Here is a 12,881-nt window from a genome sequence, read left to right as displayed (position 1 = left end):
TCGCGCTCATGGCTACTGCTCCTTCCAACTATACAAGCTAAAAGTGTCCAAAGGGACAGACACCCAGGGCAGAGTCTTGGACAGTTCTGCATGGGAATCTTCTCTCACACTTAAGGTTCATTTCATTACTCTGCTGGCATCTGTATCACCAGTCCAGGAGGCTCCCCAGGGCTTTGGTGTCCAGAGTTGCTATTGGGGTTTCATTGAAGAAGTACCCTCTCCAGTCTGTCCCCGTGTCATCAAGTACAGCTCAGCATGGAGTCAGGAGAAAGCCTGGAATACCTACCAAAGCTTTGCTTGGTTTTAATCCCCTAGAAACATGTGTTCCAAGACCAGGTTGAGAAGCATCCATTCCATAGGTGCCCTTCTCTATTATGGTTTGGAGTTTAACGTTTCTTAACAAAATGGAAATGTAATAATTAGAAGTTTATTATATCTCTGATATAAGTCAAAAGATTAGAAAGCAACAAGACTCTTCTTGGAAGAGCATTTTAGGCCTATTTATGAAAGACTGCATTTTCTAAAATGTTGAAGAAATGTGTGTCCAGCGATTAGTGTCTCAGGATGTGTCTCACTTTATGGAATGGATGGATATATTCATGGAAATTTCTAAAGATTACCTTTCTTTGATTTCTATGATAATTGAGTTGTGTTTCCACAAACAGTATTTAACAGTAAAACTATCTAAGACTATAGCAACCTTTATCATATCCTGCTGAAAAGCAACATATAACAATTGGTGACTGAGTGACCAATCAATGAGGTTATTGTGGCAACACTGTCATTTCTCAGATCCATCCCAGAGGGTAGCAACTGATGTGTTGCCAGTTCCTCCCCACTTCCTAAGGATAACTGCTGTCTTTCTTCAAATGCTGGCTTGGAATCGCTTCCGATTCTTGATGCTGTGTCCCATCTTCTTTGTTGGACAGCACCGGGTTCCCTTCATTGTCCTGTGGAAGCAGCGGGGGCAGTGCATCCAACACGGCCATGAATTCCCCCGCCATGTCCTACAGGCTGAGCATCGGAGAGTCCGTTACCAGCCGCCGGGATTCCACCATCACCCTCAGCAGCACTGTGAGCTTGGCCAGGCTCCTGCAGGAGCGAGGCATCTCTGCAAAAGTGTACCGCAGCCCGCTGGCCGAGAAGCCCCTCCTGCAGCCTCTCCCCAAGGCCCCGGCTGTGCCCTCCACACCCCCCAACTCACCCTCTCACTCCCCGCGGTCCTCTCCCCTGCCCTTTGAGCCGCGTCTGCATCTCGCTGAGAACTTTCTGGCCTCCCGACCAGCCGAAACGTTCCTGCAGGAGCTGTACGGCCTGAGACCTGCCCGCAACCCTCCTGATGTCGGCCAGTTGAAGATGAACCTAGTGGACAGGCTCAAGAGACTGGGGATAGCCAGAGCAGTCAAGACCCCGGGCGCCCAGGAGAATGGAAGAAGCCAAGAGGCAGAGACGGGTCTTCCGAAACCAGACCCCACTGTGTATTTAACTTCAGGTAGCCACTTACTGGGCGGACTGAGGAGGAATCAGAGTCTTCCGGTCATGCTGGGGAGCTTTGGCACTCCCGTTTGCACATCCTCACCCAAAATGGGTGTCCTGAAGGAAGACTGAGGCTCAGCAGGGAGCTGACCTCGTGTACATGAAGGATGGAAGCACATGAAGGATGGAGACGCACCGATGCACGCGAGGGCAGAAGCATGTGGCAGAAGGGTCGCGGATGTGTTCGAGGGAAGTGGAGGGCTGGAAACTAGGTGGAGATGAGGCCCAAATGGGCGATGTCTGGCCAGTGGGGAGCATACACGCACAGGCAGTGAATGTTTGGAAGCAGAAAAGGAAGGAAGGTGTCATATACTCCTTCAGTTGAGTTTTCTTGTGTTGAAAATTAAAATGAAATAGAAAATAAGTGAAGTAATATTGAAACATACCAGAAATACTGAACTTGCTGGCACATTGACTTCTGGTAAGCACAGGGAGAACCCAGGTTAGAAAGAGGGGAAGAGAAAAGCGACAGCTTTGACTGTAGGTTATAGAAAGCTGTTCTGAAGGGTTGCTGGGTCAGCTCAGTGTGTCACTGAGACAGCTTTACACTTTCAATGGTCTGATTGAATTATGCATCCATGAATTGGTGTGCTCATAGCATTAGCAAAGCAAAACAAAGAATTAGGTCTTCTCTTTATTTCAGAAGTGGAGATTCCCTTTTTCTTCTCTGTTTTCAGGCCCCTGAGCTACTGGGAGCAAACACACACCACTCAAATCCCCTTTTATTTATGGCAAATAAAAGTTCATTTTTAAGATGTGTATTTTTATACAACATCAAAAAAAAAAGAAAGTGGGCTGGACTTAAGAAGGAAAATAGGGGCAAATTGATACCAAGGAAAGCTGTTTTTAGAATCTTTCTTCTGCGTAAGTGCAGTGGCCAAGGAATACAAACCTAATTGCATGTCCTTCAAATTTCCCTGGAGGCTGATGGGGGGTTGAACCAGAAGTGCAATCAATAGGAATTAGGGAATGTCATGTATTTATATATGTAAAATTTTTTTGTAAAGAAAGTTGGTTGCAACTAATTTTTTCCAAAGTGCACTATGCAGATTTTTAATGAAAGATGACGTGAATTTGCACAAAAATTCTCAGGCACATTAAATTACTATAAACTGAAGAAAAACCCAGGTGCTTGCTTTGAAATTGTGGTTTTTTTTCCTAATATAAAGTAAAATTAAAACAATCTGCTATGTTCTTGATATCTGTAGAATTAGTGAATGAACTTTTTAGTGAAGTCAAAGCTTTTTCTTTTTCTATCTCCCCCCCCCCCCCCCCCCCCAACAAACTGAGATGGCGAAGTAAGACTCTGGAGTTAGGATTCAGCGGTACGATTCGAGGCTACGGGTTGGGAAGAAACAGATCTATTACTTTCCAGTGTCTGCTCCTCTTCAGTTAGCATGGTTGCATAGCAAGGACCATTCAGAAAGAAATGCCCTTATGACACCAGATAGGGAGAAGAGAAGCTAGGGGCTACTTAGGTTGTTTACGAAAGCAGGAGTATTACTTGATCTTTGGGGGGCTTCATTCGCAAATTACTTGCTCCTTTGTCCTGACTTAACTGAAAGGCAACCTATTGAAGAGCCCCTGACTCTTACTCTTGTGGTTCCTATCCAGGGCCCTGTCCCCAGCCAGGGGAGGTCCTTCCTCTCTGGTGGCACTTCCCCTAACTGAAAGAAATCCAACACACGGACAATGGGAAGAACGTGTGAGTTGTCCATGCTTTTTAGAATCTTTTAATAAAAGTTTTCTAGACAAATATCTCAAAAACAGGGTAAAAATGTCACTGCCCTTTCTCTCCCCTTCTCTCAGCCACGCTGAGATCAGTGAGGCGCACACACACATTCCGAGAAGGCCGCAACAGGTCCACCTACGTGGGTGGAACTGCCTGAAGGGAGCAGGCATTCAACAGAATTCCCTAATGTTAAGTTTCCTAAATATTCCAGTTCACTTTTTTAAAACTAGCACTTGAATTTGTACATGAACTCTGGGTGCTTACTTTAGCCAACTCGTAAAGATTTTTATTTGTTCCCTAATAAAGTCACCTTCCTGTTGGCCTGGACATGCACAGTTTCCAAAAAACATCAGGAAATAGGAGAATGTAAGGCCAGAGAGTAGTACAAAGTGTTAAATTATCAGATTTATATATTTTTATAAGTAGATAAATAGATTAAGCTAGGTTTTGTAGTGTTCTGTATTGAGTATAATTTGTATACTTTTTTATGATCAAGGCCTAAAGATCACTTTGGAGGCAGAGAGATAAGCACATCTGATTAAGGAAAACTAGACGCAGGTCTTTGAAAATTTGATGTCAGTGTTCCACCGAAAAGGCAATTCCTTGTATACTGGCGCATGCTTCTCTGTAGAAATGAATCTTGTCTTATAACTGGGTTTTGCTGTCTTTGAAGTTTTTACCCAAAATCATTGTTGGTTCAGCCTGAGACTCTCGCAACAGAACTGTTGTGAAACATGGCAAGAAGAACTGGAGCCACACCGCAAGTTCCTCCTCCATGTATCTGCTGTGCGTTGGAACTGTTCACGTTGAAGTGTGCCTGTGGCCTCCACTGTGGACTTTCACGCCAGTAGGGGAAACCCCAGGCCTGTTTTTCTTTTTTTTAATCCTCCTTCAAGAAGGTTTTCCGTGATTATACCTCAGGTATTTCTGAGCATCCTGTTTGCTAGTAGGAGATATTATGTTTGTGAGCTCATAATTAAGTTTAGAATTATGAAGATCCCTCTTTGTATGTAAATAGCCTGAGGCGTGGGTCTTCACAGAGAAGTGAATCACCGTTGTTTAAAAATTTTTAAATGTTTTTCAAGTTTTATGTTTTTAGAGTTTTATGCTGTCCAGCCTTGATTTATCAACAGCAGAGAGGTCGGTCGCCACTGTGAACGTCATTTTATGTTTTACGCTGATGTCCTTGACATTTGCTTAGAGCAGCAGAAGAGGTAAGCTAGGGACAGTCACAGGAGCTGTTCTCTGTACAGGATGGATCTTACCCAGTATTCCAGACTTGTTTCCAGTGACCATTCGAGGACGTAATTGGTGTAGTAAGTACTTAGTGATTGCTGACATGGACTTGTGGCACCTGGAACGAGGGCTGTTGGCGTTGGTGGCCCAGCTCTCCGCCGCCGGGTGCACGTGTTCCTGTGCGCCCCACGCAGTGCAGGGTGGCACGGAGCGGGCACGTGGCAGCGCACCGCCCCCAGGAGCTGGGCCAGCCGGGGAAGTGCTGTCATGTGATATCTGGCACTTGACTTTGTCAAACAGCCCTGTGTGCACCCACCTTTGCTTTGTCAAATGTACATCAGATAATAAACATGAGGAGCTTCTTAAATTTTCATTTGTCTCCCTGTGTTGTTGTCCCAGCCCTTTGCACAAATAATCCAGCGCTAAGCCTTGCCTTTCCACTGTGTGGGTTTTGGTTAGAAAAACCTCTGTCGAGAAGCACATGCAAACCACTTAATAGTCATAATTAGTAAGTAGATCTTATTGTAGTTTCTTAGCTATTTTTAAGAAATAGAATATACAGTTGTCCCTTAGTATCTGTGAGGGATGATACAAGGACGCCCTCCTCCCCACCCCCGCCAAACCCACACAAATGGGAAAAATGACAGATGCTCAAACCTCCTAAGTGACGTGTCGTAGTATTTGCACATAATCTACACACATCCTCTTGTATTCTTAAGTCATCTCTACTTCACTTACAACACCTAATACAGTGTGAGTACTATATAAATAGCTGTTATATGGTATTGTTTACGAAACAGTAACAGGAAAAAAAGTGCATGGGCAGTATAGAGTCCTGTTTCTAAAAAGAATTCTTTATTTATTTGAAAGTCAGAGAGAGAGGGGTCTTCCTTCTGCTGGTTGACTCCCCAAGTAGCCACAATGGCCAGAGCTAAGCCAGGCCAAAGCCAGGAGCCAGGAGCTTCATCCAGGTCTCCCACGTGGGTGTCAGGGGCCCAGACACTTGTGCCCTCTTCTGCTGCTTTTCACAGGTGATTGGCAGGGAGCTGAATTGGAAGTGGAGCAGCCAGTACCCAGACCAGCGCCCATATGGGATGGTGGTGTCACAGGCAGTGGCTTTACCTGCCTGCTATGCCACAGTGGTAGGCCCTGATGTGAGTGATTTATTTATTCATTTTAATCCATGGGTATGAAACTCACAGATACAATTAGACACCATAATGTTTCCTTAGACATGTAACAGTAACAGAAGCATAAAATCTTAGGTCACTGATAAGCAGCTACTAAGTTTGAGAAAGTTTAGGATGTACTGTTAACAGTTCTTTTCCTATAATTTACAATTTTCCATTTGCACTCAGATATTGAGAAACCGTTTCCAAGAAAGAAAATTTGAACATTGTTGGACACAATGTTCACAAAAGGTCTTTTATATATTTAACGTCTGCATTTCCTTTAAAAATACATTTAGTACTCATTTGGAATTATGAACATTTTGTGAAGAATAAATGAAGTATGAGGCCACTTCTTCTTTGGTGTGAAATTTAACAATATTCCCAGTCTGTTGTGTGTGTCTCACAAAGATCGGTAGATGTATTTAAGTCCAAAAACCTCCGGATAAGGGGACTGATTTGGGGCTTTGTATGTCCTGTTGCCTTCACCCCGTCCTCATTATATTCAGTCTCAGCAATGGTAATGCCAAGTCGTATTTTTCTGTTTTTCATGCAGTTTTTTAGGAAATATGGGTCAAAATGATGCAAAAAGATTTTTTAAGATTTATTTACTTATTTGAAAGGTAGAATTAGAGAGAGAGCAAAATCTTCCATCCTCTGCTTCACCCCTCACATGACCACGATAGCCAGCACTGGTCCAGGCCAAAACCAGGAGCCAGAAACTCCATCCGGATCTCCCACGTGGGTGCAGGGCCCAAACACCCGGGCCATCTTCAGCTTTTCCCAGGCCATCAGCAGGGAACTGGATCAGAAGCGGAGCAGCTGGAACACCCACAAATACTCATGTGAGATGCCAGCGTCGCAGGTGGCAGCTTTACCTGCTATGCCACAGCATCGGCCCCACCACAAAATTTTTAAATAAATACATAGTTTCCAAGTTTGGTAAAGATGCCAAATATAACTAGGGCAGATAGGCAGTGTTATTGGCAATGGCACAAAATGTTTTGTTCTTTGAAAAGTGTGAGTACGTGTACAAAAGATGATATGAAATGTTAGTGAAAAACACATGAAAACCAAATACACAAAAATTAAAAGTTTTCTTTCACAAAACAACTTTCTTGGCAAAAATTAAAGTGTTAAAACGCTGGATTTTCATAGTCCATGTATACATTAGAATGAGCCAGAAAATTTTACAAAGTATTCCGACTCTTTATATAATTCACCACTTTTATATAATTTATATAATTCTACCACTTACATAATTATTTTCACCATCTTTCACACAATCTCTAGGTACAATAACGTCAACAGTGTGTACCACACTTCATGTTCCACCTCAGTATACACACACACACCATACATGCACTGGGTCACTCCCCAAATGCCCCCAAGATCTGGGGTTGGCCCAGGCCAAAGCCAGGAGCCTGGGACTTCATCCAGAACGGCCCACGTGGATGCACACATTAGCAGGAGGCTGGAATCAGTGTCTTACCGCTGTGCCAAACGCCTGTCTCCTTGGGGTTCGAGTCTCGGTTCTGCTCCCAATCCCAGCTCCCTCACACTCTGGCAGGAAGCAGATGATGAGAAACTGGGTCCCTGCCTCCAGTTTGGACAACTTGGTTTGAGTTCCTGGCTCCTGGGCTTTTGGGGAGTGAACTAGTGGATAGGAGGACCTTTCTCTGTTTCTGTCTCTCGGCCCCTCAAATTTTTTTTTAAAAAAAATAAGGAATGTTAATATAGAATTGTATTTGGTAAACTCCAACATCCAGTCTGTAGATGGAAATGGATTTGACTTCATGGCCAGTCAAATCCATCAGTCGTTCTCTGTGTAATTTGTTCCCCTTCTTTTCAGCTCTGAAAGTCTGTCATCGTCTAGTTCATGGTGGTGGAGTGGGGGCAGCCCTTGTGCAACCTTGAGGCGTCTTCCCTCCGTCCGCACCCTGAGACTGGTGTAGCAGATGGAAAGGACCTGGTTTCCCAGGGACGCTGCTGAGTCTGCGGCAACTCCCCTAGCACCACCTCCAGACTTTATATTTTGTGAAGTTAAGAAGCCACTCTGATCAAGCCACGTATAGTCCAGGAACAGCTATGCGTATTCGAACTAGCCCACGGCCCGCCTTTGAGAAACGTTGCCATAAACACCGATGTTCCCCAGGCTCCATGCTAGACCCCCTTCTCTCACATGGTACCCTCTCCCTATGTGATTTCACTCACTCTCCTGGCTGGAAATTTCATCGCTGAGGCCTGCTAAATCTGTCTCTAAATTTGACCTCCCAAAACATGGAACAAACTCCCCAATAGACATGGCTGCTTGGATGTCTCCCTGGTACATGTCCAAAACTGACCTCACAATCTCCCCCCTAAAGCTGCTTATCCCACAGACTTTTGCAGTAAATGGCACCACCATCTACTCAGCTGCTCAAGCTAGCAACCCAGGAGTGGTTGCCACCCCCATTCCCTCACCCTGGGGTGCAGGCAATGGCCAAGTCTTGTATCTTCCCGGCATCCTCGCTGCCGCAGTCAGGGCCGCTCTTTGCGTTCATCTGGGCCACTGGCACAGACACGTTCCCTGGCTTGCCTGCCTCTGTCTTGGCCCTTCCAATGGTTTCCCTGCTGTGCAGAGTGATCTTCCTGCGGTGCAGATCTAGTTGGATCCCTTCTCTGATGGAAACTCTCGCCTGATGCCTTGGACTAGAGGAGTAATCCCTGGTGCACACTCCCACTGCATCTGGTGCATGGAGTCACTGTGCCTTTATTGCACTTGTCTCTCTCTGTTCATCTCTTAGCTCTCTTGAGCACAGGAACTGGGGTATATGCCCAAGCCTAGCAACAGTGCCTGGCGTGCCTCACACTTCACTGTCCACGGCACGCCAGGGTGAGTCTACAATGGTGCTTTGTAAACTGTGGGTCGCAACCCATCAGTGGCTCACGAAGTCAATCTAATACTTTATGAACAGCCTTAATTTAAAGAAGAGAAAGAAATGTAAAGACGAGCAATAAGATTATTTCACGAATCTTTCATTATAAAATGTGTAAAGCACATGTCTTATGATGAGTTAGAATAAAGACAGAAATCAGGAGGCTATAATAAAGAAGCACTTTTTGTCTATAGTGAGAAAAAGCAGCTATATTTAGAAAAAAAAATCTGAAACCCTTGGTAATTGAAAGAGACTTGGGGATCTGTGCTTTAAGCAATTTCAAAGCCTTAAATGCAAGGAAGAAAGTGCTACTTTTGAGTTTCAAGTTTCTGTGAGCAAATGACAGAGGAATTTAAAATCTATCACAGCCCCTGCCTGGGGACTATTGTCACAAGCAGATTAAGCCCAAGAGTGCTGTTAAATTATATGAATTTTGCCTCTGAAAACACGCCGTAAGCCTATTTTGTTACGTGGCTGATGATGAAAAGGGAAACTCAGCATCCAGAGTGTGAATTCCTGGCTGTTGAAGGTAGTCACGGTTGTGGGCCTTGTGGAATGTAACTGGCTGCTTTTACAACCTTCTCTTTCAGAAGAGTGACCTGAGCCAATGAGGAGCGGTGATTCTGTTCCCATAGCAATAAAAGAAACAAACCTGCCCTTGCCATCTCCCAAGGACAGACCTCCCAGTTCAGGTCCAAGTAGAGGAGACCTGGACAGAGGCGTGACTTCCTTGTCTAGTCTGACTCCTTGCACTACCCAGAGATTCCAAGTGGAGGGAGGGTCTTTAGAAGGGGAATTTGCGTTCAGGCCAGTTCAGCCTTTGCTGAAGCCTTCGGTTGGATCCCCTGGGAGTCTGTCTCTGCACGGCGTATACTGTGGGTTTTCTGCCTTGGCCTTTAATGACCACGGAAAGTCTTGAGTTCTCCAACCCTGGGGTTTGATGTAAAATGAACTCTGGTTTTGTGTTGTTGGGGAATAGTTTCTTTAGAACATTGTGGTTTCTTTGAGACTTGACTTGAGATGAAACTGCTTGGGAAACAATAAATCTTTGGGCCATCCAAGGTAAGTTCTTTAGAAAAGATGTTTTCTATGATTTTTATTCCTGCTGCTTTTTAATACTAACCACGTCGGTGCACCGGTGACTATGGTATCACCAACTGCCACATGTAGCCCGCTGGGCCTCAGGTAAAGTCATCAGGGAGAAAGGCAGCAAAGGAAAAGATTCTTGCGCACACACATACGCACACACACACACCTATATAGTCAGAGCCATATAATGGGCTATTAAGCCACTGCAAATGCAGATTTACCTATGCTGATATGGAACTATCCACTACATAGCCTGTTATGTAAAAAGAACAAGATACAACATAATAGGCAATTGTTCTGATCTGCACTAAGCCAATTTACTATTCACAATTAATATTACTTTGGGAGGACACCAAAAAAGTGTTAGCAATGGTTGCCTCTTGGGAAGGCTCAGGGAGTCAAGGACTGACACTGGCTGCTAGGCAGAGTGTCGGCGCTGCTGAAATAGGACCTTGCTGGCCAGTGACTGGCCTCTGCCCACGCCCCTCAGATGTCCTCCTTGCCACTTTGGTTGTCCCAGCTCCTCCCCCTGGCACTCCAGACCCCCTCATGATGCCTGGCATGGGTATGGAGTGGGGTCCTCCAGGACCCTGTTCGTGTCTGTTCTGATTGTCAGCAGCATTGTCTCGCTGATTGTTACGTGTTTGGAGTGTCACCCCAGGGTGTTCAGAAGAGCGCCCTTGACTTTTTAAAAGCAAAAGAATATAGACCAAGGCCTTGTGTAGTGTGGGGGGAAAGGGGGACATGAAGACAACCAAGTGGTCATCAACGCAAAACCAGGTAAATATATAAATGGGTATATTCATTGAATAGAGATGTGCACGGTTAAGATAATATAGAAACAAGTCTCAAATTCATTTTTTTTGAAGACTTATTTATTTATTTGAGAGGCAGAGTTACAGAAAGAGAGAGGGGGAGAGGCAGAGAAAGAGGTCTTCCATCTGCTGATTCAGTCCCCACATGACCACAATGGCCAGAATTGAATGGATCCAAAGCCAGGAGGCAGGACTTCTTCTGGGTCTCCCACATGGGTGCAGGGGCCCAAGCACTTGGAACATCTTCTACTGCCTTCCCAGGTGTATTAGCAGGAGCTGGATAGGAAGAGGAACAGCTGGGACACGAACCGTGCCCATATGGGATGCCGGCCACAGGTGAAGACTTAACCTACTACACCACAGCGTTGGCCCTTCAAACTCATTCTAAATATTTGTTTTAGAATAATCTGGTGTTGGCAGAATGAAGTGTGTATAGATACAGTATAGTATAGTGGGTATGAGAGCTTAGTCACAAACTTCTGTTGAAGCTAGGCAGAGAGTGAGTTCATTATACTGGATTTGTTGAAAGCAAAAAAAAAAAATGTATCTATGACAAAGTATTTTTTGTTACCATTGAAAATTATATAAATCCATTTCTTTAGAGAGAATTCTGGAAAATGTTACATAAAATATTTTCAGAGGTCATCTTGAAGTGCTAGAAATTTTTACTTCCTTAGGCTTTTCTGTTATAACTTTCTTTACAATGAACATGTTTCAGTTTCACACACACACACACACACACACACACCTTTTCTCCCAAAACAGCAGAAATGAAAGCTAGTCACAAAAAGCCACTGTAGTATTGATGGTATTCTTTTTTTAAATATTTATTTATTTTATTTGAAAAGCAGTTACAGAGAGAGATGGAGGTGGGGGGTGTCTTCCATCCACTGGTTCACTCCCCAGATGGCCACAACAGCCGGAGTTGGGCCAACTGAAGCCAGGAGCCGGGAGCTTCTGGGTCTCCCATGCAGGTGCAGGGGCCCACGCACTTGGGCCATCTTCTACTGCTTTCCCAGGCCATAGCAAAGAGCTGGACAGGAAATAGAGCAGGTGGGGCTCAAACCAGCGCCCACAGAGGATACTGGCACTGCAGGCCAGGGCTTTAACCCGCTGCACCGCAGCCGGCCCCGGTTGATGGTATTCTTAGGCTGCAGTTTTTGAGAACGTGCTGTGTATAAGGCCCGTGCCCCAAGCTGGTCTCATTTGAAGTACACAGCAGCCCCCTGAGGAGTGAACTCCCATGGTCTCCAATTTCACAGAGGAAACTGGGGCTCAGAGAAGCAAACCTAGCTGCCTTATGGCCCCTGGCCTGAGAGGCAGAGGCGCCTCCACACCATGTCAGACCCCCGACGTGAGCACTGGTCCCTTTGCTGGCACGTGGGCCATGGTCTCTTAGGCTGAAGGCCATGGTCTCGGGCTGAGGGCCTTCAGTTTTGTGCCAAACATACACAAGTCCTCAAAACTTCACAGTAAATGGAATTAAAAGATAAATATATTTTACTGTGAAAAAATTTGAAATCCATGCATATTTTTTCATAATACCCATTTTCCATGAACTTTTTGAAGCCCCCCCCCCACATTCACACCCCCTGTATGATGTGTTATCTGGGTTTTGTGGAATTCCAAAGCTTTTATTCCTGTCCTGTCATTTTAGTGAGGTTCTGGAAACAAAAGAAGATAACACGTGTGGCCACACCTTCCTGCTTCTCTGTTAGCTCCTAACAGGGGGTCTGCATCTGTGGAGCCGGAGAAGAAGAGCTTCCCCTCTGTGATTCAGGAGGTGACCAGGAATGAGGACCTGGGAGATTTCCTTGTGCTGTTGTTAGAGTAACAGAACTAGTGTTCCAGAAAGTTCTATGAGGGATCTGCCATGGGGATTTCTCTTCACATCACCAAGAGCCATTGCAGCCTGATGAAAGGGCAGAGGCTTGGGAGTCGGGGGCACTTAGGCTTGTTCTCGGCGCTGCAACGTGCTACCTCCGTCCTTAGCTGTAAACTCGGGATAGCAATGTCCGAGTGCTTATTGTGTCCCCGGCTCACAGTAGGCACTCAAGTATGGAAAATTCTAAATTGCTCTCAAGTCCACCGGGTAGCAGGGGGTGAGATGTTAAAAGATAAAGGTAGTTAAAAAGTTTGTGGGCAAGTGGGATTAAAAGATATATTTACTTTGGGATAGAATAATTTGAAATCCATGCAAAGTTTTTTTTCATGATATAAATTTTTCATGAACGTTGTGAAGATCTGTGATACAGTGAAGCTCCTGCACCAGACCGACAGCTTCTGGAATCCGCCATTGTCCCCTGGGTCTTCCTGGGCCCTTCCCTGTGTGTCTCTAAGTGTTTATGCTTTGATCCTAAATGGTTAACCTCTCTGCTATTGTTTT

The 12,881-nt window shown here is 45.1% G+C and overlaps 1 protein-coding gene across 2 annotated transcripts in view; it reads left to right on the top strand.

Annotated features, from left to right (window-relative positions):
* The window catches only part of TRAK2 (trafficking kinesin protein 2), a 69,695-nt gene extending 64,818 nt beyond the window's left edge, over window positions 1-4,877 (top strand). For both annotated transcript variants that reach the window (XM_062189966.1, XM_062189963.1), the window contains exon 16: window positions 930-4,877. In XM_062189966.1, the coding sequence (XP_062045950.1) occupies window positions 930-1,608 (679 nt within the window). In that variant the 3' untranslated portion in view covers window positions 1,609-4,877. The remainder of the gene's footprint in view (window positions 1-929) is intronic.
* Window positions 4,878-12,881: the final 8,004 nt, after the last annotated feature.

The sequence above is a fragment of the Lepus europaeus genome, chromosome 1 (genome assembly GCF_033115175.1).
Source record: "Lepus europaeus isolate LE1 chromosome 1, mLepTim1.pri, whole genome shotgun sequence".
Lineage (NCBI taxonomy): Eukaryota > Metazoa > Chordata > Mammalia > Lagomorpha > Leporidae > Lepus > Lepus europaeus.
The sequence above is the reverse complement of the archived record's forward strand: the minus strand, read 5'-3'. Positions and strand labels throughout refer to the sequence as shown.